Source organism: Hippocampus comes, unplaced genomic scaffold (genome assembly GCF_001891065.2).
Source record: "Hippocampus comes isolate QL1 unplaced genomic scaffold, H_comes_QL1_v1.1 scaffold174, whole genome shotgun sequence".
In the NCBI taxonomy this organism is placed as follows: domain Eukaryota; kingdom Metazoa; phylum Chordata; class Actinopteri; order Syngnathiformes; family Syngnathidae; genus Hippocampus; species Hippocampus comes.
This window is the reverse complement of record NW_017805983.1, coordinates 6,799,222-6,822,787: the sequence shown is the minus strand read 5'-3', so window position 1 is coordinate 6,822,787 and position 23,566 is coordinate 6,799,222. Positions and strand designations below refer to the sequence as shown.

General features: G+C 42.2%; 2 protein-coding genes across 5 annotated transcripts in view; both read left to right on the top strand.

Annotated features, from left to right (window-relative positions):
- The window catches only part of bmp7b (bone morphogenetic protein 7b), a 23,455-nt gene extending 7,168 nt beyond the window's left edge, over nucleotides 1-16,287 (top strand). The window contains exons 2-8 of one of the 3 annotated variants that reach the window (XM_019891346.1): nucleotides 7,475-7,667; nucleotides 8,346-8,494; nucleotides 12,638-12,841; nucleotides 14,664-14,740; nucleotides 14,823-14,933; nucleotides 15,210-15,385; nucleotides 15,418-16,287. In XM_019891346.1, coding sequence (XP_019746905.1) covers nucleotides 7,475-7,667; nucleotides 8,346-8,494; nucleotides 12,638-12,841; nucleotides 14,664-14,740; nucleotides 14,823-14,933; nucleotides 15,210-15,359 — 884 coding nt within the window. In that variant the 3' untranslated portion in view covers nucleotides 15,360-15,385; nucleotides 15,418-16,287. Of the gene's footprint in view, nucleotides 1-7,474; nucleotides 7,668-8,345; nucleotides 8,495-12,637; nucleotides 12,842-14,663; nucleotides 14,741-14,822; nucleotides 14,934-15,209 lie in introns of all 3 variants that reach the window. The other 2 variants (XM_019891345.1, XM_019891344.1) reach the window with 2 other exon arrangements.
- Nucleotides 16,288-17,853: 1,566 nt separating this feature from the next.
- Nucleotides 17,854-23,566, top strand: irf10 (interferon regulatory factor 10). 2 transcript variants are annotated; one of them, XM_019891336.1, is made up of 9 exons: nucleotides 17,854-18,367; nucleotides 19,701-19,896; nucleotides 19,977-20,053; nucleotides 20,391-20,442; nucleotides 21,396-21,497; nucleotides 21,569-21,955; nucleotides 22,115-22,233; nucleotides 22,890-22,986; nucleotides 23,145-23,566. In XM_019891336.1, exons 1-9 carry the CDS (start codon nucleotides 18,191-18,193, stop codon nucleotides 23,315-23,317), a joined length of 1,380 nt encoding a protein of 459 aa, XP_019746895.1. In that variant the 5' UTR covers nucleotides 17,854-18,190; the 3' UTR covers nucleotides 23,318-23,566. The 2 variants fall into 2 exon arrangements, with proteins under 2 accessions (XP_019746895.1, XP_019746896.1); XM_019891337.1 differs by having other exon boundaries at nucleotides 17,856-18,367; nucleotides 22,890-23,227.

The window sequence follows — 23,566 nt, the reverse complement described above, 5'->3', positions numbered from 1 at the left end:
TACACACACACACACACACACACACACACACACACACACACACACACACACACACACACGTGCGTGCGCGAGTGTAGTCTAATGGATGATTTGGTTTCAATAACCTTTCAACCAAAAGAAAAGACAAAAATCTATTTGTTATAATTAAGAAAGATGCCACATTTGACCGTTGTGTCAATCTCAAGTATTGTTGTTGTTAACACAACAAATTGATCCAAATAAACTAACTATATGCTCTACACTCAGAAAATCACAGTGGGGGACTTGGAGTATTTCAAAATGTTGTTTGATGTATCCCATTGGGAAACGTGAATCATTCAATGCATGAAAAGGACTGGGAAATGGTCATGATGTTGCTTGTGAATGTGAAAGTCCATAATAAGAGACAGGAAGGAAGGCTGAGGTGGTTGTGGTTGCTGAGACCGCAAAATGAAAGAGCATAAAACACATGCGCAAGAGGTCACTGATAGTGTAGTGGTTCACTTGCCTGACTTTCATGCAGGCAGTGTGCGTTCTTGACTGTGAAAGATGTGTGCCTTGTGATTTGTGTACAGGGCGCAGCCTGCCTTTCGCCTGAACTCAGCTTGCAACAACCCTGAGAGCTAGCATCAGATTCAGCAGTGCCAGTACAAAATGTTTTTTTTTTTTTTTTTTTTTTTGCTTGGATTGGGTGGAAAATAATTCCAATAGGGGAAAAAAATCTATTGCCATCATAAAACCTACCAGATACAATTGGAGCAGAATTGGAGCAGGTGGAGTGTAGTGACAGCTACTATAATTTTCTACTATTAGGAGGCGCAACCAGCATTACAGTTGACATGCGAGGGGGTGCCTTTACCCACCATTATAAACTTGAAGTCAATTGGAGAATGTGGGTAGCAGCCACACCCGGCGCCAGACCTCAGTCTTTAGTGGGGGACATGAAATGCATGGAGGGGCCTAGTTGCGATTACCACCACGCTACAAACAACGGCGTGCGTTCGTGCAGGGAGTGCAACAGTGCAACATTCCACAGGTTATTTGACTACTTAATACAGTAATCATTTCTGGCTTCAGAAAGCCCATCTCACAATTTACGATGATACAGTACTCGATGCGCTAAAAATGTTTTTTCGCCATGTGGTGGAACATAACATTGTGATGGCATGCTTGTTGCCATTTTTGCGAAGTGAGCATGACCTGCACAACACTTTGCTCTGGTTTAGAGCCTATTTTTAAAAAAAAAATTGAATCCAAAATACCACCAAGTAATGGAGTATGACTTCTTTTTTGCCACAAAAATCATCAAGTCTCCTTCCTTGTGCACATCTCACTCATTGATCTTGCCCTCGGATGTTTGTTATTGGCTAACATGACATGTGATTTGTGATTGGCCGGCGTAACGATGAGTTGTATGTAGTTTTGATGATTTTGAGATATCTTGAACGTTCATGTCGCTACGATGAAAACAAATCCTTTTGCCCTTCTGCAAGTATACCCAGCCAAAGCAGGTGCAGTTTGCAGCTGCAGGGACGATTGCATTCATTTTGATTCGGTGGGATTACGGTTCGATTTGACATGACACGTATGTCGCTTTTGTCTTGTTTATTAACATATATCAAAATAGAAAAGCTCTCCAAAGCTCACTATTCAAGTGAATAAAATTAAAAGAAACAACAACAATCAGCAACACCAAGCCAATTTGTAGAGATTCATATCTAGTGTGCATCTCTCCTAAAAGACAACTAGATACCCATCTAATCCATGGGGTTCAATAGAATGGGTGACATTTTAAAATTTAACGATTACTGTGACTAACCAAGTCAATTCCATCCATCTGTTTTGCGGGAGCTTGATCCGATCCCAGCTCACTTAGTTGCCAGTCAGTCACAGTTTCGCAAGCACATATTGTATCAAGACTGTTAATTTATAACACCCTTGTTGAATGGAATCTAAACCCATGCTGCTTGCACAAAAGTCAGATGAATGAACCACTACACTATCAGTAACTTCAATGAAAAAAAAACTTTTTTTTTTCATTGTACGCACCAGGTTTGAAGCCAATTTAGTTAAGTTTTTGTGTTGCATGGCGAATCATCAACATTTTTTGGCATAGAGCCATGGACTAAATTTTGGTCTGTTTCAAATTTGGGTACCATTGGGAGAATTGCATCGTAAGCATGGCCCTTGGTATTCACCCAAACCAGTGCAGGATGGAGGTCGCCACTTCTAGTGATGGCTTGGCGAGGGGATCCTGTTGTTAGACACTTCCCAGTGGTTGATGTTCTACTGCTGTTAAACCGAGCGACGAAAGTGTTGAGCTCCTCTGTGAAGGAGTTGGTTATATTTGACTTTACCACTGCAGGGTTAGAGATTCTGGTCATCATTCAAGCCAGCCCCCGTTTCACCTTGTTTCTATAGCTGATAGATAGAGTCATCCTCCTGAACTCTTCCTCCAGCCCTCCTTAGTCTTAACCTGTCTCGCTGTTTCTCATTCTGATATGTCTTGTCACCCGTTTTCATCTTACAGTGTGGTCCGAAAAGCTGAGAGGTGTGTCTTGTTTTGACATATTTGCGCAGGGATTTAGCCATAGCTCTTTCTGCATTCTGGGAGTTATGACATACTGCTCTCTTAAGGCTGCCTTCTATAATACAAATGAGGCTAAGCGTTGTTTACATCAATTGCTCACGTCTTGAACAACTCAAAAGGAAAGTGGATATTGTAAACATATTTTATTTCACAAACGTCTTTTCTCACTTTGTCCTGGGTCTGGCCATACAGTTTGCGCATTTCCGTCTCACTGAGCAGTGAGTATGGAGGCAGATACAAAAACGTAATCGACATGTGTTCCAACGATTGGCTGGCAGGATCCAAATCTCACTAGTCGGGCAAATTCATAGCTTCTACTGAATACATCGTTCATACTGCACACCCCGACTTCATCCCTTTGAATGTTCCGCAAAACAACATTCCCGAGAGCGGATTGGGCAAGCTCGGACATGAATGGTCAACAGAGACAAACTGCATGATAATATCGTTCAGTCAGGGTAATTGAAACACGTGGTTGCGCTTGATCGTCTTTAAACAAGTCCAACACGTTCTCTGTGTTCCAGCCTGTTACATATAGAGTATACCGTAAATCTCCGGTCAGTGATGCCCAGTGAAGCGTGAGGTGGAACCTTGCTTTATGGCTGCAGAGGGAACGCTTGCTTGTTTGATGACTGCACTGAGAGACAAGAAAGGCCAAGATCTTTGATCTGCAGACCGCCTGCAGGCTAGAGAACTCATAAAGATTTGGTTTGACCACAAGTAAAAGAACCTTCTTCTTGCGGTTGCTGCCTCAACTTGCACACATGCAGTCTGAGTGGCACGTGCACGCCCTCAGGCGGACACACACGCCCGCCTGTGTGCTCTTTTGTGAATATGCACGCAAACGCTCTTACGAGTTAATGAATGATCGTCAGGTGTGACCAAGTTCCAACGTGAAACTCTGTTGACCCTTTTCCAGTATAAATACATCACACGGGCATGATGTCATCAGGAGTGCAGGAAGTTTCTTGACATAGTAATCGCCCTACTGTGGTTACCTGAAAGATCAAACCCTCTTTAAACTTTATAGGATAAACATCCTGAGCAACTTGTCCCTTCTTTGCAATGCCTATTTCTTCCCCAGGCTCGTGGAAACTATGACTACTACCAGTTCACTGGATTGTAATTAAAACATTGTCAAACCGTCTGAGAGGAAGAAAGAGGCAGGTCATTATATCGTGTCAGTCAAATATGCGTGGCTTGTGAGTGTTCCAATTTCTGAAAATGATGGACATTTGACTGATCATGGCAATCAGTTGTGGCGTAGGACTTAATGAACTCCACAGGGATGTTGTGGAACAGGCATCTCCAGAAAAGACTGAGGGTGGGAGGGTGAAGATTAAGCCGAAGCGCAGCAGTGCCAGGGGTGAGCTCGCCCTGGGCCCCCCTGCCTTGCGGCGGAAGTGTTCAAGGTGCCACTGAGGGGTGTGACGGTGCTCAGCAGACACTTGGGCTAATGTGAGCCGTCACATCTGTCTGCTGTTGCTCCGGAGGCCGAGGTGTCTGCGATGCTTCTTGGGTCTGTAAGACAAGGAAGTGAGGAGTGAGCAAGGAGAACGGCAAAGGACTGAAAGTATGATAGTGATGTTTGTCAATATTTTTGTTCTTAAAAAAATTTAATACAAATCCAACGGATCATATTGAAGTTGAGAATCAGTTAATAGTTTGCTTTAAACACACAATGGATGCTGCTGTTCCCACATATCTGCGGGGTTTATTTTAGCATTCTTATCTCACTACAGAGAAACCTTCAAGGAAGGACTGTCATGGTACACACATTTACTTTGAGGACACAAAAGCATGACACAGTGAGAGAGAATATTTATGGGCTTTGGTGATGAGCCTTTCCATTTAACACTTTATACAGCAGTATTTGAAGAAAATATGACATTCATGTATTTTTAATGTGAAGTTAACTTCAGCCATAATGTGCTGAGCAACCCGAGCGGATATGTCTACACGTGTTCTTAGTAACTTTGCGTAGTGGAATCAGAAACGAATAGTTGTTCTTCTACGTGTCCCCTGCGATTGGCTGGCATCTGCAAAGTTGTAAAGCCTAAAAAATATTTGGCTTTAATTTAATTCCACTGAAAACATTAAGTATAAAGTGGACATTTGTCACTCAGTGACAGACTGAAAAGATCTGTTGGCACTGACCCGGCTAGTGAGGATTCCAGTGGCGAACAAAAACCCACGTTTGCTGATGCTTCCTTGATCGGTTTCACGTCTAGGCTCAGCAAAGCGGGCGTCTGTCAGTGACGGATTGACAGACCTTCCGTCAGTACTGACGGAATGCCCCCCTCTGGTCCGTAGAATAAATAAATACTCTGGGTGTTGGCGACAGCAATCACTTGTTTGTATCTTCAAGAACACTTGGCATAGTGGTGGTGGGGTGCTTTTACAACTCAAAATGGAATGAGAGATTGAACTCATCAATTTGTCATTGTGATTTGCTTCATGTGGTCAGGTCAGGTCAAATGATGTGGGGGTCACACTGCTCAATCAGCAGCTTGTATGAAAAGCAAATCCGAAGGCAGACTAAATAATCAAAGCATCTCACTTTGCCTGTGTGTGTGTGTGTGTGTGTGTGTGTGTGTGTCTGTGTGTGTGTGTGTGTGTGTGTGTGTGTGTGTGTGTGTGTGTGTCTATTTGTGTGCATTTGTAATTATGGATTACAGAAAACTACGGTATATTGATAGTCTGACTGTGTGCTGGGACACACAAGGCTGTCTGCTTCACGGGTTCTTCCTCTTACTTTGTGATACCTACCCCATGTGTGTGCACAATGTGGGCCCTCGGCACATCGTAAAAGTGGGTATGTTTACTTTGTGGTGTGCATGCGTGTGAACATGTGTTTGCAGGACAGGTGAAGCAATGGCTAAACACTCCCAGTTTCAAGAAGTCATTCATGTTTCTGAAGGTTTGGCTTCCACATCTGATGACTGCTGTGCTACTTAATTGTCAGATCAGGTCTGCGGTTAAGATAAAGCTCCAGGCGGTTGTAATGCTGCCACAGACTACGCAAACTAGTGCCTTGACATTTTCGGAGAGGCAAATGTCTCACAAAAGATTTCAGCTGCTCTAGAGCTGAGAAACTGACTTGGCTGCTTTGGTAGCTGAAGATCTGCATAGGCTTCTTCTCAAAGGGAGTTCAACTGGGGGAAACATGGAGAAGAGATGTCAATATAGAGTTGATTTGAAGCTGTGAGCTTTGCAGTGTCTCAATTTTTAGTGTTCTCATTTGATAAATAGATCACAACTACAATGTTAAAAATTGTAGAGGAAACTTCTCAATTTGACGATGGACCTTTGCTTCCGGCGTAATTACGGTAGTTGTCGCAACAATTGCAAAGGGATCCTAAGAGTCTGATATTAGATGGGTTTGGGTCATTGTTAAGGGCACATTGGCAGCTACAAGGAAGTAAATCTACACAACTCATGAAACCAATTGAATATCTTTGAATAGTTTTTTTTTTTTTTTAGAAAATTACGACATTTAAACAATTTTGCGTCGACTTTGTATCTTTACTGTAAATTATATATAAGGTGCAGACAGTCGTTAAGGCTCAAGTACATATTTAGAGTCTCTTTGAATCGTACTAACGCCGACTGGGTTTGTGGGAGACATAAAAGAAACGTGATGTAAAGTCTGCAGGGGGAAAAAAAACAACTTCATGGCAACCAGAGCAGAGGAAGCAGCAGGTGCACTGAAAGTAAAACGACTCTGCACAGGCATGTGTCAGGCATGTGTAGGGGAGCATGCGTAAGACATCACGCCACATTCATCTTGCCAACAACTGCTTTCGAACATATGCGCTGTCATCAGAAATTCTTTTTGAACTGGGGTGTTTATGTGTGTGTGTGTGTGTGACGTAGGTTTCAAAAATAAATCGCTGTGTTGTTTTTTTTTTTGTTTTGTTTTTTTTCTGACCCTGTTTTGCCAAGGAAGTTGTTATGAAGTAAAGAACATTTGGTGGGTGGAGCTTAAATCAACAAAGAGAGGGTGGAGATCAGTCAACAGGGAAAGTTAAAGCAGAAGTTTGGAATATTTATTTATTTTTTGATCCATATTAAACACACTTGCCATGTGCTACCATACTTTTTGGATTTCATTTTATTGTGTAGAATCTTTTCTTACAAGCATTGCAAGCAGCTTTGTCCAATATGATTGACACATCTGATCTTTGGTGAATGTCTTTCTTCAGCAAGGTCTCACGTTCAAGTATGGTTCATTCTTCATTTGTAGTTTCATTTGATCCTAATTTTATTCCCGTATTTCCCAACTGACCTCAATTTAGAGTTAAAGAAAGAAACGCTTTTCAATATTCTACCAAATAAAACATTCAAAACTCATTGCACATTGGTTCAATTCAAGACTCAAATTTGACATGTGAAACCTGCCCAAAACACAAACTAACCTTAATGCAGGTGTGTCAAACCCATGTGTGAGGTCTGCCTGAGTGTTAATCACAAAGGGAAAAGTGGGTCGAGATGTGGAGAGTCGCGGCGCTGATCCCTGCGACGTCCTGCCAGGACGTAAGAGGAACATGCTGAGGGGTAGTGGGGGTGATGTAAGGAGGTCACTTCCCAAGGGGGTTACAACGGGCTGGTTAGTGTTGTGGAGATGAGCGGAACTATGTACTCCAAACATGGATTCTCGACTCACGAGAAACAGATGAGAGGTGGACTGAATGACTCGCCGGGGCTGAGAGGGGAGAAGAGAGGCACTCGTAAAATTGTCAGTGTGCCTTTATCATGGTGCTCGCCAGATGTGTCGCTTCTCGCTCATCACGAGTATCAAGACAAAGCAGGTTAATGCGCTTAATGTGGCACTCATCAGCTTCCAAACAGCAACATACGAGCGACAATAAGATGTCTGAAGTCATCATTGTTTCCTTCTTGCAGTGGAGCATGACAAGGAATTCCTACCAGTGCGACGGCATCATCGAGAATTTCGATTTGACCTGTCCCAGATTCCTGAGGGTGAAGCGGTCACTGCTGCTGAGTTTCGTATTTATAAAGACTTCATCCATGAACGCTTTGATAACGAAACCTTTCGCATCAGCATCTACCAAGTGCTGGAGGAACATTCCGACAGGTGAATACTTCTGTTTTTTTTGTCTTCTTTTGTCTCAACATGTGTTATATGTATGGGGCTGAACAACAAGCAGGATATACATATTTGATTCGGCCACAAATATAGAGGAGAGACTGTTGTTTTATCACATCAACATGTACATTACTGCAGTATTCATCTTAAAGCTTGCCCAGCAAAACCACATGTCAAAAGATGCCACGATGGCCACTACAAAAGTGTCCCACGGTCATGTGAACAACACATGATGAATCGGAGGTCTGTGACACACAATCGGGAGACGCCAATGGCCCCATAAAGGACAGGATGGAGATTTTACACTCCATCCCAGAGAGGCATCAAAATCACAAGGTCCTCGGTCGAATGATGTGACCGAGCTTGCTACATTTCCCACACGTGTACTTTTTCACAACAATTTTCTTCCTCCTTTTGACTTATGACTCATGTTGCTACAAAATTTAAGGCAATGATGGACTGTATGTGGTGTATGAATGGCTAGTCATTTATAAAGCCATTATTGTCATTTAAAGAAATGAAGTGTTCCCCTGGGCTTCACCATCTGGAGCCCCCCCTGCTCCATCCACCCGACATCCCTCTTTGCTTGGAATTCCTTCCAGTCCCTGTGCTGCTCCTTGTGGTTGTTAGCTTGTGACACATTCATCTTCTGCGTTCCCTGCACAGAGAGTCTGACCTTTTTCTCCTGGACTCACGAGTGATCTGGTCTGCAGAGGAGGGCTGGCTGGTTTTTGACGTGACGGCCACCAGCAACCACTGGGTCCTCAACCCAAGAAGAAATCTGGGTCTGCAGTTGGCTCTAGACGGCACAAACGGTGAGTGTCACAAGCAGAACTGCGGAGCATGAAAACAAAGGCAATACTGCACCCGCAACAACTTAACACACCAAATTATGATCAACCCATACAGTACATTAAATAATTACAACTCATTTTTGAAACTAATCACACTGCGTCTTCGTGTGTCAGTCGATCGATCTCTCTATCTATTATATATATAGTATTTATTATATATATAGTATTTAAATAATCATAAAATTATTTAAATGATATGACAACAAATGTGAATGTGAATAGTACTGTGGCTATTGTATTTATATTGCACTTAATTGAACTTATTGACCTTATCCATATTTGTATTTATATTGCACTTAATTGAACTGTGTTTTCTTTTCTCTTCTTTCTACCCACAATCTTGCTGCTGAAGGCTGTAAATTTCCCCAGTGTGGGACAAATAAAGGATATCTTATCTTATCTTATCTTATATAACTATCACATTACATTTGGCCTAACTAGTTTTACATTTCATCTTCAAACCACACATAAAAAATGGCCAACAATCAAGTCTGTCAAATTATCATGTCTTATGTCATGTCTTGAGTCCAAGTCCAAGTCGAGTCTCAATTTTGAACCCTTGTCAAACCAAGTCACAAAATCAAAACAGTGGTCTTGAGTCAGCTTGAGTCCCCAGCTCTGGTTTTACCTATTGCGCATACTTGAAACACATTTAACTCATTAAATCCCAGCTATTTTCACTGGAGCAACTCTCTCAATCCCAGCGTTTTACTGGATTTTGACTGATTTTGCAAGGCCCACAGAATATTTGGTTTGAATGCTATATAAACATGGAGCCTACCAAAATAAAGTTTGGACTCTCTTCTTTCAGCAGAAAAAAAATTGTTTATATCTTTTTCCATTCTTCAGCAATCGGCATTACAAAGTGGCTAAATTTCATGAAAATGGCGATTCCTGGGCAAAAAACGGAGAAAAAGAGCTTTTTGTAAAAGCATGCATTTCAAGCACGTGAGGCACCACTGCCATCTACTGGGCGCTTTTTTTACATAATTTACAATGCAAACGGCTTTTTCTCATTCACAGATTGCATCAGATCCTCCTCCTCTCTATGACACAAAAAAAGACAGACTACATGTACGTCCTTGGTAGGCGGGGCCTAATTTTAAAAAGACATACAAGTAAGTCTTGTGGACTTAAAGAGTTAAAGTCCTAGTAATGTGAAAATAAATGTCTTCTAAATTGTCACTGTTATCTACATTGTCAAATTTGAAAAAGAAAACCAGGAATTAACTCACATTAGTCTTCCAAATTGTAAAAATCCATGGACGGCGCAATACCAGGTCCCCGGTTCAGCACCCCAAACTATTCGGTTACAGTATTTGTTTGTTCTTTTTATTTATTTATTCATTCATTCATTTATTTATTTAAGTTGAAAAAAACATAAAAACATTTACAAGTAGCCATTCTGTTTCAATACAATTCCTGTTCCCATGTTTGTGTTGCAGCTGTGCCCCGTGTGTGTTTGTGAGGGCTGGGAAGGGAGGGGTGAGTCTTTTAATTCCTTGCACGTTAGATTGGTTAGTACATGTTCAAAGGTTTCTGGAAAGTACATTAAAACATATTTCTAAACAGGTTTGAACGTGTTTCCAAAACACGTAAGTAAAGCCACAAAACTATATTGTGTATTAGTTTTGAAGTAGGGGTCTGGTGGTCGACTGGTTAGCGTGTCGGCCTCACAGTGCAAAGGTACAGGGTTCAATCCCGGCTCTGGCCTTCCTGTGTGGAGTTTGCATGTTACCCCCGTGCCTGCGTGGGTTTTCTCCGGGCACTCCGGTTTCCTCCCACATTCCAAAAACATGCGTGGCAGGTTGACGGAACGCTCTTGGTGTGAGTGTGAGTGCAGATGGGTGTTCGGCTATGTGTGCCCTGCAATTAGCTCGCAACCAGTTCAGAGTGTACCTCGCTTAGGGAGGGCGTAATGTATTTTTTTGTTTTAATGTGGTTTCTGTCAGAGGACAAACATGACACAAACATTATTAATGTTTTCCGATGCTGTAAAAATGTGTCGAATAAATATTAAATGTCAAAATTTCGTCACCGAATATTTGCGTGCGTTGCCTTCATAATAAGGCTTTTTATTTTTTTCAGCTCCAGACATATTTGTTTTTTGTTTATTTTGGTCCAATATGGCTCTTTCAACATTTTGGGTTGACGACCCCTGCTCTAGGTGAAACCACTTGGGTCATATCTTTGCAGAGGGTCGCTCTTTTAATTTACAGTAGGTGCCATTCCCCTCTTCTCAAAAGAAACTCAATCAGACAATGCCGCCACAATCCATCATTCCAGCAGCATGGTTAGCATGCTTGTAGGAAGCATGTCACATCATCACGTTTTTTTGACACGATGACTGCCTGAGGTTGTCATCACCATGCTCGGTTGTTAGTCTTTGGAAAACACTGTTAACAAACAGTGTTGATCAGATGAGTGTGATGAACGACATGATGTCTCTCAGGTTGGCAGGATGTTGCATACCTGGCAAGGAAAACAGATGCTTTCATGATAAGGGAGGGAACGCTGCAACTATTAGTGTGTATTGAAGTGCCGATGAGCGGTTACAACCGAGCGAGTGTAGACAGGAACACCGGACGGTCTGCCGGCAGCGTCAACCAGCAGCCTTGATATGGCAAACGGTGATCAGACACACATTCTTCGGATGGGGCCACACAAGCGTGTGCCAACACACCCACATAGAACATGCAAAGAAGCCAAGGCCTTGATGTTCAACCACTGACTCTCCTAGACACATATACACACACACACACACACACACACACACACACACACACACACACACACACACACACACAATACAATAAATCCTGATTTATCTAGCGCTTTCACAACAGCTACAGCTGTAACAAAGTGCTTTACAAAACAGTTAACAAAGTAAATAATAAACACAACACACAACATAAAAACACGGACAGTCGTGCAATCTTAACCACTTTTCCCTCAATACGCTTTGTCGATTGAAGGAGTTCAAGATGAAAGAGGAGAGAATCAAAATGTCCTTTCACTTTCCTCGTGTTGCTTTCCATTGTGAGCAGACGTGTTCAATAAACATTTTTATTTTCAAAAGAGCGTGGTTTCGTTTTTCGAACAATTTCGGTTTTCAAACAGCCTTCTGGAACGGATTATGTATGAAAACCGAGGTTTGACTGTATATATATATATATATATATATAAAAAAGAGAGAGAGTTTTGTTTTGTTTTTGTTTTTTGAATAATAAAGAGAGAAAGAGAGTTGTTGTTTTTTTTTTTGGGTGGGGTGCTTGAGCGCACCTAAAAATTAGAGGAATTTCCAGAGCATTATTTGATGATGAGAATGACATGCTTGGGGCCATTTTTCTGTTGTGATCGAGGCAGCGTTGCAGACGCAAATGCAGGGAAGCTGGCAAGCAAGGTAATGTGCAGGATGTACTGAAAAAGGAGATCCTCCCGCCTCCCAAAAATTTCAACACAAAGGCAAACAAGGCATGCGGACTCAGATTAATAAAAGTACAAACACCGAGACACCAAATAGCAAAGCAAAACCGGGACTAAACTCACAAACCACCAAGACGCCAACAGAAGCAGTAATCAAGGAACAGGGAACTAAATACAAGCAAACAGATGTGACAACTAAAAACACCTGGACAAGACAAAAGTGGCTGACTGAGGGGGGCTGATTGGTAAACACGAGCACAGATGGACACAAAAACCGAATGAGCCATGCATGGAAAAGCAGACAAAACAAAATCTAACACAAATCCCCACATCATATTTTCTCCAAATTCAAGCAGCTGTCACGTCTATGTCATGTGTCTGGATTAAGAATTACCGCACACTATTCACCACGATCCACAAATATACTTTGGCCTGCGTTCTCCTAAGTACCAAGCACAGATTTTTCTATTGGCAATCCACAAAAAATGTTTCTCCGTTGTGTAATTTTATTCTTCACTTTCATGGGTGGGCAGGCACTCCAAAAAGAAATACACAAGCAAGTCATTTTCCAATAATATGGTACAAACGAGAAGCGCACATTTAATTTCCAACAAGGTTGATATCAATGATGACACTTTTTTTTTTTTTTTTTGGTATTCTTTGTGTCACCCTGTACAGGAGACAGTATAAACCCTCGCGCAGCAGGGCTGATCGGTCGCAGTGGGCCGCAGAACAAACAGCCGTTCATGGTGGCCTTCTTCAAAGCTACCGAGGTGCACCTGCGAAGCATTCGTTCAGCACATGGAGGCACCAAGCAGCGGAACCCGAATCGCTCCAAAGGGGCCAAGAGCCAAGAGGCCCTGCGAGTGGCCAACATTGCAGGTAATCAACTAAAGTGTGTGTCAGGAGAAGTAAACCACACACACACAAACACACACACACACACAAATAATCTTCTGTGGTCTTTCCCCTTGTTTTCATGAAAAAACAAAACATTAAAAGGTAGTTTGACAAAACTGCCACTCTGAAAACATCCACACTAATATCGTAGTATGGCTCTTCAAACCAACCTGAAATCTGAAAAGCACAATGACTGCTCTGCCATATTGTTTGGCAGGCCCCAAAAGAATCTTTGCAAAATTAAATTATGAGATTACAAACATGTATAAACACCAGTCCAGCTGCCTGACGAGTTTGGCAACATCCTATCCAACAATTCACTTGCCAAGAAGCCCGCCAGGAATCTGCCACTTTATCCATTTCTGAACATGAATGCAATAGTTTTTTTTTTTCTTTTAACCAAATGACATAAGTAATCATTGTTATGCAATACTAACAATCATAAAATTTGACAAAGACAAAACATGCAATCCGTATATCCAATGACCTTTCACTGGAGGTGTGAGAGGTTCATGTTTATGGGACTCGCTGAAACATTAGAGTGTAATGCCAGAGGTTTGAGTATCCCTCGGCCGCCTTTGTTTATTTGCACAAGCATTACAAGCACATTAGTTTCCATGTTCTCTACGAGGAGGTAAAAGGTTTTTATGGCAGAGCACATCTGGGCTGTGCTGTGGGGCAACCGGCGTCACAAACACACAAGCCTGTTTAGAATTTTTTTGGACCGGCATGGCCTTAAGTGGATGATGAGAACCAGTCGTTCCTGATCACTGACCAATTTGGACCCTTCTTGGCCAGAAATACAGCACAGCTAAAAGTTTGCCTGATGTTCGATATATATCACTTCTTACACGTTAGTAGTCTGCATCACAGCTACATTAACGATCACTTGAGTAGAATGTGTAGGGACATTTCGGAAGCTATCTGCCAAAAGATCACAGCTGCATTTGTTGGTATTTCAAATGCCCGAAGCGCGGACACTCCACTAACGTAAACTTTTTTTTAAAAAATGACGAAAATTGACATGTGTTTATCGTACGACAGCGAAGATATGCAGTCACGGCGCCAACAGCTGTATTCCTCTGACCATTTGTGTTATCAAGACGACCCACAAATGACATATTCCAGGGTAATATATGTGGTGCAAAACACCACATATCAAATAAAATAGTTTTGGGTTTTTTTTCATTGTGATTGCTGTAGTAGTTGGCAGTGGTACTTACTCCAACTCAAAATATGGAGCAATTTAAAAAATAAACAAGTGCTGTTGTTGGCAACCACTATCTATTTGTAACTGTTCTGAGAAGCAAATGCAGATTTCCAATATTTTTGTAGAATATCGTCAAATTATCATGATGGATTTTTTTTCTTTGACTATTGAGATATTTCTTGAGTTCAGATCACCCACAGTTGTTGTCGGAAGGGAGCACATGGGTATGATGCCCCCTAAAAAGTATTGCCGGGTGGAGGGGTGATGATAGTTGCCATCTATGACGCTGGATGCCCCTTCAGAAAGGATTGTTGATGGGCGAATGGAAGATTTTGTCTTCTCATCATGCATGGGGCAAAAGCCCACCCTTGCCTGGTAAACAATAAAACAAATGAAGAGAAAAGCAAGAGGACAAAGGTTGGTGCCGCAATGTGACCTGTGACCTGGGTGGCCCATTTAATAGCAAATTGCTGCTGGCTCTGGAGGAGATTTCTGATAGCAGCTGTTGAAATGTTTGAGTTTGGATCTGCATTGTGTCAATTGGGCCTAATTGTTGTTCGAGAATGACAAATGTCTCCCCCTCTCCTTGTACAGAGAATAGCAGCACTGATCAGAAGCAGGCGTGCAAGAAGCATGAGCTGTATGTCAGCTTCCGAGATCTTGGGTGGCAGGTACGAACTCCTCACATTTAATATCACGTCTCAGCCTCCCTCTGTGTCTGCTTTTTAAATCATGCTTCCGTCCCATGCCCAGGACTGGATCATCGCTCCTGAAGGATACGCAGCGTACTACTGCGAGGGCGAGTGCGCCTTCCCACTCAATTCGTACATGAACGCCACAAACCACGCCATTGTGCAAACGCTTGTGAGTAATCTTGAGGACTTTTTCGAATCTAATCAGACCATCACCTTTCAAAACAATACATCTTTATTGATATAGCGCTTTGACAACAGCTGCAGCTATAACAAAGCGCTTTACAGAACATTTAACATAAAATTTAAACAAATATTATAACAGAATGCATAACATTAAACATGGACGATAATACAATCCTACCAACTATTCTACAATCGCTTTGTGGTTAGAAGCAAACCCTGGATGACCATGCACCTCTTTTTTTTCTGCTCTTGGCGCACGCAGGTTCACTTCATCAACCCGGACACAGTTCCGAAGCCTTGCTGTGCTCCCACGCAGCTCCACGCCATCTCAGTGCTGTACTTTGACGACAGCTCCAATGTCATCCTCAAAAAGTACCGCAACATGGTGGTCAGAGCTTGTGGCTGCCACTAGACGCTGATCACCTTGTCACATACTAGCACACACACACACACACACACACACACACACACACACACACACACACACACACACACACAAACAAACTCGTGTAGTCGGACACAATCCTGACTAGTTTTGGCGCAAGCACATGCGGTCCAAGACAATTTCCTGTGTGCAAAAAGCTCTTGTTTCGCCTACAGGGTTGTCTCCAAGTAAACACTGTGTTGTGTGGCTGAAATGGAATTTTAAATTACACACACACACACACACACACACACACACACACACACACACACACACACACACACACACATTTGTGCTCTCTACTGTGCATACAAGACATTTTAAGCCATGTATTCATTCACCATCAACAATCTTGTTTATTTTCAGTTGTGTTAGTAGCTTCTTTTGCTGTAGATGTTTATTTCTTACGAGGGAACCTGGATGCAACTTTGGACTTAAAGAACTGTATAAACGAATTGTAAATAATGTTGTCATACCAAGCAAATAGTGTATTTATTTCCTGGGATGTCAATCAGGTTTGTTTGTTTGTGACGCTGACAGCTTTGTTTCCCACACAAAGAACTAAACCTAAAATGGCCCCGGGATTGACTGACCGCCAGTCCAGGGTGGATCCTGCCTCTCGTCTGAAGTCAGCTGGGCTAAGCTCCAGCTCACCCACCGCACTAATGAGGACAGCAGTATAGAAAATGGCTGGATACATAAGCATAAAATGACTCCGACAGGACTATGCGCACACTTGTCATGGAAACAGTGACTCTATTTAATCAGTGGAAGCTGCTACACAAACTTGAAAGCTGTTTTCACAAAGTGTCTGAGGGAGGAGTGGGGAATGGCGCCGAGTGGGCTTTGTGTGAGCAGCCTTTTGTGCTCCTGACATGTTCAGGTTCTCTGCTGTAATAAAAGCTGTCTTATTCAAGGTGGTGGATTTGTTTGTGAGCTATCAAAGATAAGTCACAGTGCCCTAAGCTGCTACAAATGATTTTTTCAGGCATTTAATGTGGCTGTTGTTGTTATTAGATTTGAAGGCAGATTTTGGAAACTGGCGGCATGGTGGTTGACTGGTTAGCACGTCCGCTTCACAGTGTGGAGGTGCAGGGTTCAATTCCACTTCCGACCATCGTCCATGGAGTTTGCATGTTCTCAATGTGCCTGTGTGGGTTTTCTCCGGGTACTCTGGTTTCCTCCCACATTCCAAAAAATATGCGTGGCAGATTGATGGAACACTCTAAATTGTCCCTAGGTGTGATTGTGAGCGTGAATGGTTAATCGTCTATGTGTGCCCGGCGATTGGCTGGCAACCAGTTAGGGTGTACCCCGCCTACTGCCCCAAGACAGCTGGGATAGGTTCAAGCACGCCTGCGGCCCTCGTTAGGATAAGCGGATAAGAAAATGGATGAATGGATAAATTTTGGATTCTGATCATAAATTTGATAATTTTAGATTGTGTACCCAATAATATTACAGCTGATGATTTTATTACTTTTTGTGGTATCTTTTTGTGGCCTTGACATACAACGGTACTCTGGTAAGTTAGACTAGGAGTAGGAAGGCATGAAAAAAGGTTTGACGTTTCCTTGAGTTGCATTTCATTCAAAAATCAGCAGGCACTGATAATGAAAGACTGATGAGAAGGAAATCCTTCTGAAGCCATCTGTGTGACACGTCAAAATATTTGCCAACATAAGGAGAGCATTTGTAGATGTATAGGCTTTAGTTGGAACGACCAAAATAAAGAATGAACGTTTTTAATCATTGACTTACACACTCATATAGCAGCATGCTAACTAATAGTTGACTCATTGAAAAGCATCTAAAAGAGCAGCAGCATCCAGTGCTTGACACTGACGTCACCTTTCTAAAATAATGTCTTCTTTTGCCCATTTTATCCGAAAGCACGAAAACAGAACGAACTTATATTATATTATATTAATTAATAATTCCATTTCAGGGGTAGAAATGAATGTACAGTAGGATGAAGCCGATTTGAGCAAATATGATTCAAAATAGGATTCAGGGCATTATTCTTAGAGAGCTGTTCATTCAATGAAGTATGTCTACAGATGTGAGAAATAGTGCTGAAAGACCACGAGCAAAAATAGGAGCTGTTCTTATTCATGCAAGCTGAAATGAAAGAAGAGCATTATTGAGCATTTTGGTGTCCATGATAACTGCAATTCACCGGTCATGTAAAAATGTGACGACACCGGCATCTTGTTTGTAGCAAATGCAAACACACTGCCCTCTAAAGGCCAAAAAAACACACTGCATATGTTTGTTGAATTATGTATTGTTGTTTGATAAATTAAGGTGTTACAGTCCTCTCCGTTCTGAGGGTGCTTCCCGCCCGTTTTATTTTTATTTTCTATTCTTATGGTGAGCGTAACTTCCAATTATATCTTTCAGTCTCACCCGCCCCGCACACAATACTTTTTATTTATTTATTCGTGTGTGCGTGTGCAATGTCGTTGTTATGAATAATCCTGCAACGAATACCAGAGCGTCAAACGCTACACGGCAATCTCCTCGAAGTCGTAGACGTAAACTACTTTCGTTTCCTGATATGTGACCTTTGCCTCTGTTGTAATCCTTGTATACGTTTATGATTACGTATTTAAGGTCGTTTGTGCAACCTGGAAACCGAAAGTATGTAGCGCGCGCCAAACTTTCGCTTTCGGTTCCCAAAGACCTCGTGCAGTGCTGTACTTTACACGTGCCCCGGGCCTCTCTCATTACTTTTTTAGTGGTCAACTTAAACTTGAGTTACAATACGGATTTGCCAGGGGGTCGATTGGTTGGACCAAGCCCGTGTGCTGAGTGTGATGAAGATGCAGGAAGGGCCCAGGACGCACTTGAAAGAGTGGCTCTTAGCCCAGGTGGAGAGCGGCGCCTATGAGGGTCTTTGTTGGGAGGACAGGGACAAAACCATGTTCAGGATTCCTTGGAAGCACGCATCCAAGAAGGACTACAAGCAGACGGACGATGCTGCACTTTTCAAGGTCATCTTTCAGCGACTTTAACATTCTGATTTGCTGTATAAGTACCGCAAGGACAAACGCTCGTTACTTCCTTTTTGATTTAGTGATAATCGAAATTTACAGAATTATCTCAGAATCATACTATCATTATTATTGTACATCAACAGCAGGATGTATGAATAACTTTGAAAGTAGATGTAAATGTCTTGAAGGTTTTGAAATATTATATTTCACAGTTACTTATTTACAATAATAATATATAATGTTCGGCCTAGTGGTCTAGTGATTACCGCGTCGACCTCACAGTGCAGAGATGCAGGGTTCGATTCCAACTCCGGCCTCCCTGTATGGAGTTTGCATGTTCTTCCCGTGCCTGCTTAGATTAGATAGGCACTCCGGTTTCCTCCCACATTCCAAAAACATGCATGGCAAGCTGATTGAACACTCTAAATTGTCCCTCGGTGTGAGTGTGAGCGCGGATGGTTGTTCGTCAATGTGTACCCTGCAATTAACTGGCAACCGGTTCAGGGTGTGCCCTACCTACTGCCCGGAGACAGCTGGGATAGGCTCCAGCACCAACGCAACCCTTGTGAGGATAAAGCGGATCGGAAAATGCATGGATGGATGGATAAAAAGATTTATAATTGTCTATAAATACCACAAATTGGCACTAAAAGACTAGTTTTGTCTAAATTATACTACACAACTCACTTCATCATAGTTACTTCCTCAACACCAACATGGTGCCAAAACAATATGAGAATAAAGCAATGATGAATGTACATGTTGGGTTCACTGTAATAATCAATAACCATACAAAGGAAATTAAGTCATGTAAATCTGGCATTCCATTTTCTTGGTCCAAGACCTTCTTGGTCGAAATCAGTCCACATGTTTAATTTCAAAGGAAGTCCTTTGAGTTTTATGAAGCCCTGATAACGTCAATTCAAATTTGTGCCTGCAATTGGTTGATGAAATTTTTACCTGGCACTCCTGCAATGGCAAATCAAAACAATGTAGTTCAAGCTCTAGAGCTACCGAAATCAGAAAATAAAAATCATTGTCTTTGGCAAGTCATTTAATTGACTTCTAGAGAGAGTTTTAATTGCACCGGGCGGCATGGCTCAGTGGTAGAGTGGGCGTCTCCCAATCCGGAGGTTGGGGGGTTTGATCCCTAGCCATTGTAACTTTGTTGAAATGTCCTTGAGAATGATCCTGAACCCCCAGTTGCTCCTGATGGTGTGCCATCAGTAGGTAAATGAGAAAAGTACCAAAGGTAGAAAAGATGTTTTGAAATTCTATCAAGACCCCAACTTAAGTAATTTAACGTGCAAATGAATGTTTGTGTGCTCAGGCCTGGACCTTGCACAAGGGGAAACACAGGGAGGGACGAGACAAGGACAACCCCACTTTGTGGAAGACTCGTTTGCGCTGTGCACTGAACAAGAGCACAGATTTCCAAGTTGTCCATGAGCTGAGCCAACTGGACAGCTCCGAGCCTTATAAAGTTTATCGCATCCAGCGAGGCGACGCAAAGGCTTGCCGAGCTGGTAAGGAGAATATTTTGAATTGCAGTGTTTTAAATCATACCTGACTTCATGAGGAGCACATCCTGATTGTTTATTCACAGAGTCTACGCCGACAAAGAACCACCTGATCAGCCAAGTTAAGACATCGCCAAGGAGCCCCGATTTCCAAGACAAACAGGTTAGTCTTGGTGAAAACAACAACAACTCACAAATAACTATTGCACAAAAATGGCAGCGATTCCTGTACTTGGTCACCAAAAACGTTTTCCAATATTGAAAGAAGAACCCTATTTGGAATGATGGGCAATGATGTGGCAGGGGCAATTCAATCAGGTATCATTTTTGGTCAGACAAACAAGAAGAAAAAAAAAGATGTGAATAGTTTATTGAGCCATGATGTCCGGTGTAATTATAGACAAACTGTCAAGGCACATGCTCCTTGTTGTTGCTCTGATGAGAGATATTAATGGGTTTAACTGTTTGAACCTGTGTCTTGTTGTTTTGTTGTCAAAAAGGAATCATTTCAAGCTTACGACGAAGAGCCAGAAGAAGTCCAAAGACAACCCCGTAAGAGCTTAACTTTTCAGCCCGCACCTAGCTACACAAACACGCACACAGCTACGACATTTGAGTTGTTCATTAATAGGTGGACAAAATAAGGGTTCACAATGTGAACATTCCAACTCACCAGAATATGTCCCTTGCAAGGGAATGTTGGTTAGGCCACCATTTTTTAAAAATCCAGTTGGCATGTTTCAAACCGGTCTTTGAAAGTGCAAGTGCGTGCATGTGTGTGCGCATATGTGAAAGTGAAAGTTTGACTTTGCTGTCTGCAGCAAGGTCGGCATTACAAATTCAAATCTGTTCTTGATTTACTCATACCAATTCACAACATCAGCGGATTTTTCAAATATGAGAGACACACATATTAAAAGGTCAGACTAAGCAGGCGTTTGCTCACTGGGGTTATAGTGTGTGGAGTGGAAAAGACACCACACACACACACACACGCACGCACACACACACACATACACACACACACACACACACAAGATATGTCCACTACATATTGGCCCCCAAACCAGATGTCTGTTGTAGTCACGGGACTGACCTATAATTGGCAGTACAACTTCACAGGGCAGAAGAAGAGAGAAGTTGTCGAACTTTGAAGAACCTCGGATAATTGCTAGCTTATCTGAAAAGAGGAAATGATCAAATTGTACTCATTTGGTGAGAAAATTATTTATTAATAACAAATAATGTATCTTTGTCCATCTATCTATGCCAGCAACTTATACTGACAGAAAGAACAAATAAATCATATTCTATTAGATGGCAAAACATATGAAATTGACATTTGTATCTTCTTTTTGTGACAACTTTGTTTGGTGGTGTGCTGTGCGATTTTTCAAACTTAAAAAATGTGCCATGGCTCATTAAGGTTGGGAATCACTGGGCTAGATCGAGAGAGCTACGCAGTTCAGACAAAGTGCTGACGCTTTATTTCCTCTCTACCCTAGGTGATTTAATGATGAAACAAAAGTATTCTGAGCTGACAGAGAAAACGAGTCACTCTCAGCACTCTGCTTTAATGGCTTGCACCGCTCTAAATACCATATCAGGTAAGGGGGGTGAGGTGGGGGGAATACCGCACATATCACTGAACAGCCGGCTAATTTGCATGTGTTCACAGATTTTCGAATGCAGGTGACACTGTTGTATCAGGGCCAAAGCGTGGCGAAGTGTACCACCAAGAGTCCCGATGGGTGCTTCATCCTGCAGGGTCGTGTCCCTTTAGGAAGCGAGCGTATATACGGGCGTTGCACCACGGAACGGCTCAACTTCCCTTCCCCAAATCGCAAACACATGCCGTCATGCACGGTGGACGCAATAACCCGACTTCTCTGCCATCTGGAAAGCGGTGTACTCTTATGGGCTGCTCCTGATGGGGTGTTCATCAAGCGATTCTGCCAGGGCAGAGTGTACTGGAGTGGCCCCCTGGCACCCCACACTGACAAGCCAAACAAACTGGAACGGGAGAAGACCTTCAAATTGCTGGACACGTCAACATTTCTTAATGGTGAGTGACCATGTCTTTTTGTTGTTGTTGTTGTTGTGAGTTTAAAACATTTGTTGAACACCATTGACAAAACATGAGCCATTGTAAATTACAATTTTATAACATAAATTGTTGAATTGCAGTATATGAGAAATCAAAGGCTCCAAAAAATGTCCACAGATCTTCAGAGCTGTTTACAAGGAAAGGGAGCACCACCCAATTGTACAATTGAACTCTGCTTTGGGGAGGAGTACCCAGACCCAACAATCCCTAAAACCAAGAAGCTTGTCATGGTACAGGTGGGTCAAAACTCTGAGGTCATGATTTGACTAATTATTGAAGAAATCTTTTCCCATTCACCTCAGTATTGTACGGGGCCCCTCAGGTGACATGGAAGGGAAAAAAACCCTTTGCCTTTCCTCGCAAATATTGCAAGGGGGTGCAAAGTGTTTTTTTAAAATCTTTTTTTATTTTTTATTTATTTTTTTTTTTTGCAAGGGAGCATTTTTTTAAAGTACGCATGTATGTACTTTCCGGTCATCTTCTAAATGAAAGCAACGAAGATGGAGCGTTTTCATTCGTGGGAGAATTTGATTGAATTTTACTTTGAAATGGGCTGTAAATAAAAATACATCAAATCTGTTATTGATTTTAAGCACGGTTTCCAAATAAGTGAAAGACATCTGAAGCATACTGTCGTCTCTCAAACAGCCGAGCATTAAGCGAGGGTAGCCAACCTGACCCGGAAGTGCTTAAACGCGCATTAAAATGTTCTATTGCAGATCTCCCATGTCACTTTCGGGGCTCCGTAGTAGGGCTCCAGAGTGTTCCGCTTGCAGACAGCATTTGCATTCAGACAGATGCTGACTCGAAATCAGTTGTAGTACCCTGCAAGCACCAGTAGAGTGTGGTGCAACACCGATTATGTACAACACTAACCTTCTGCCCTGCCCAGGTGGTACCCGCGTTTGCAGTGGAACTGCTGCAAAAGCTCCGCTTGGAGGAGATGAAGGAAAAGCCAGACAGTTCTGTCACTAGTCAAGTGAAAGAAGGTCAGAACGTCAACCATCCTGCAGTGGGGACAACATAAGCCAGCAAAAGGTTTATTTCTCCTTTCACTATCATGCAAGCAAGACTTTGCCACCAAAGATTTTTTTGTTCAGGGAAATAACTTTGATATGGTATTTTCAATGTACATCTTTTTTTTCAGCACAGAGAAGCCTGTCAACTTATTGCTTTCATATTCAACCAGTGTTGAAAATGATGTGGAGAAACCTTTTCGTTATGCATATTCCAAATGCAACCGCAGAAAGGGAAATTATGATGATAAACACAACAGGAAATCAGAAACTCCTCACTTCAAAGTCCAAATGTGTGAGATAAATTAAGCGTTTGCATGAGGTGACTCACCTTCCTAGCAGAAACCCTCTGCATGTTCATCACTGTGTCCGTCGCGTGTCATCAAAACCCGAACAAGTAGAGGGCACTGCATTGTGTTTGACTGCCAGTTCCGGCTGTACTTCATTGCCTTTCGCTCAAACGACATATTTTTGAAAGCTAACAAAAGTTTTGAAACAGTTGTTTTTGCAGATTTGAGGATATGCTTGGAATAAATCACAAGTGCTGATGAAA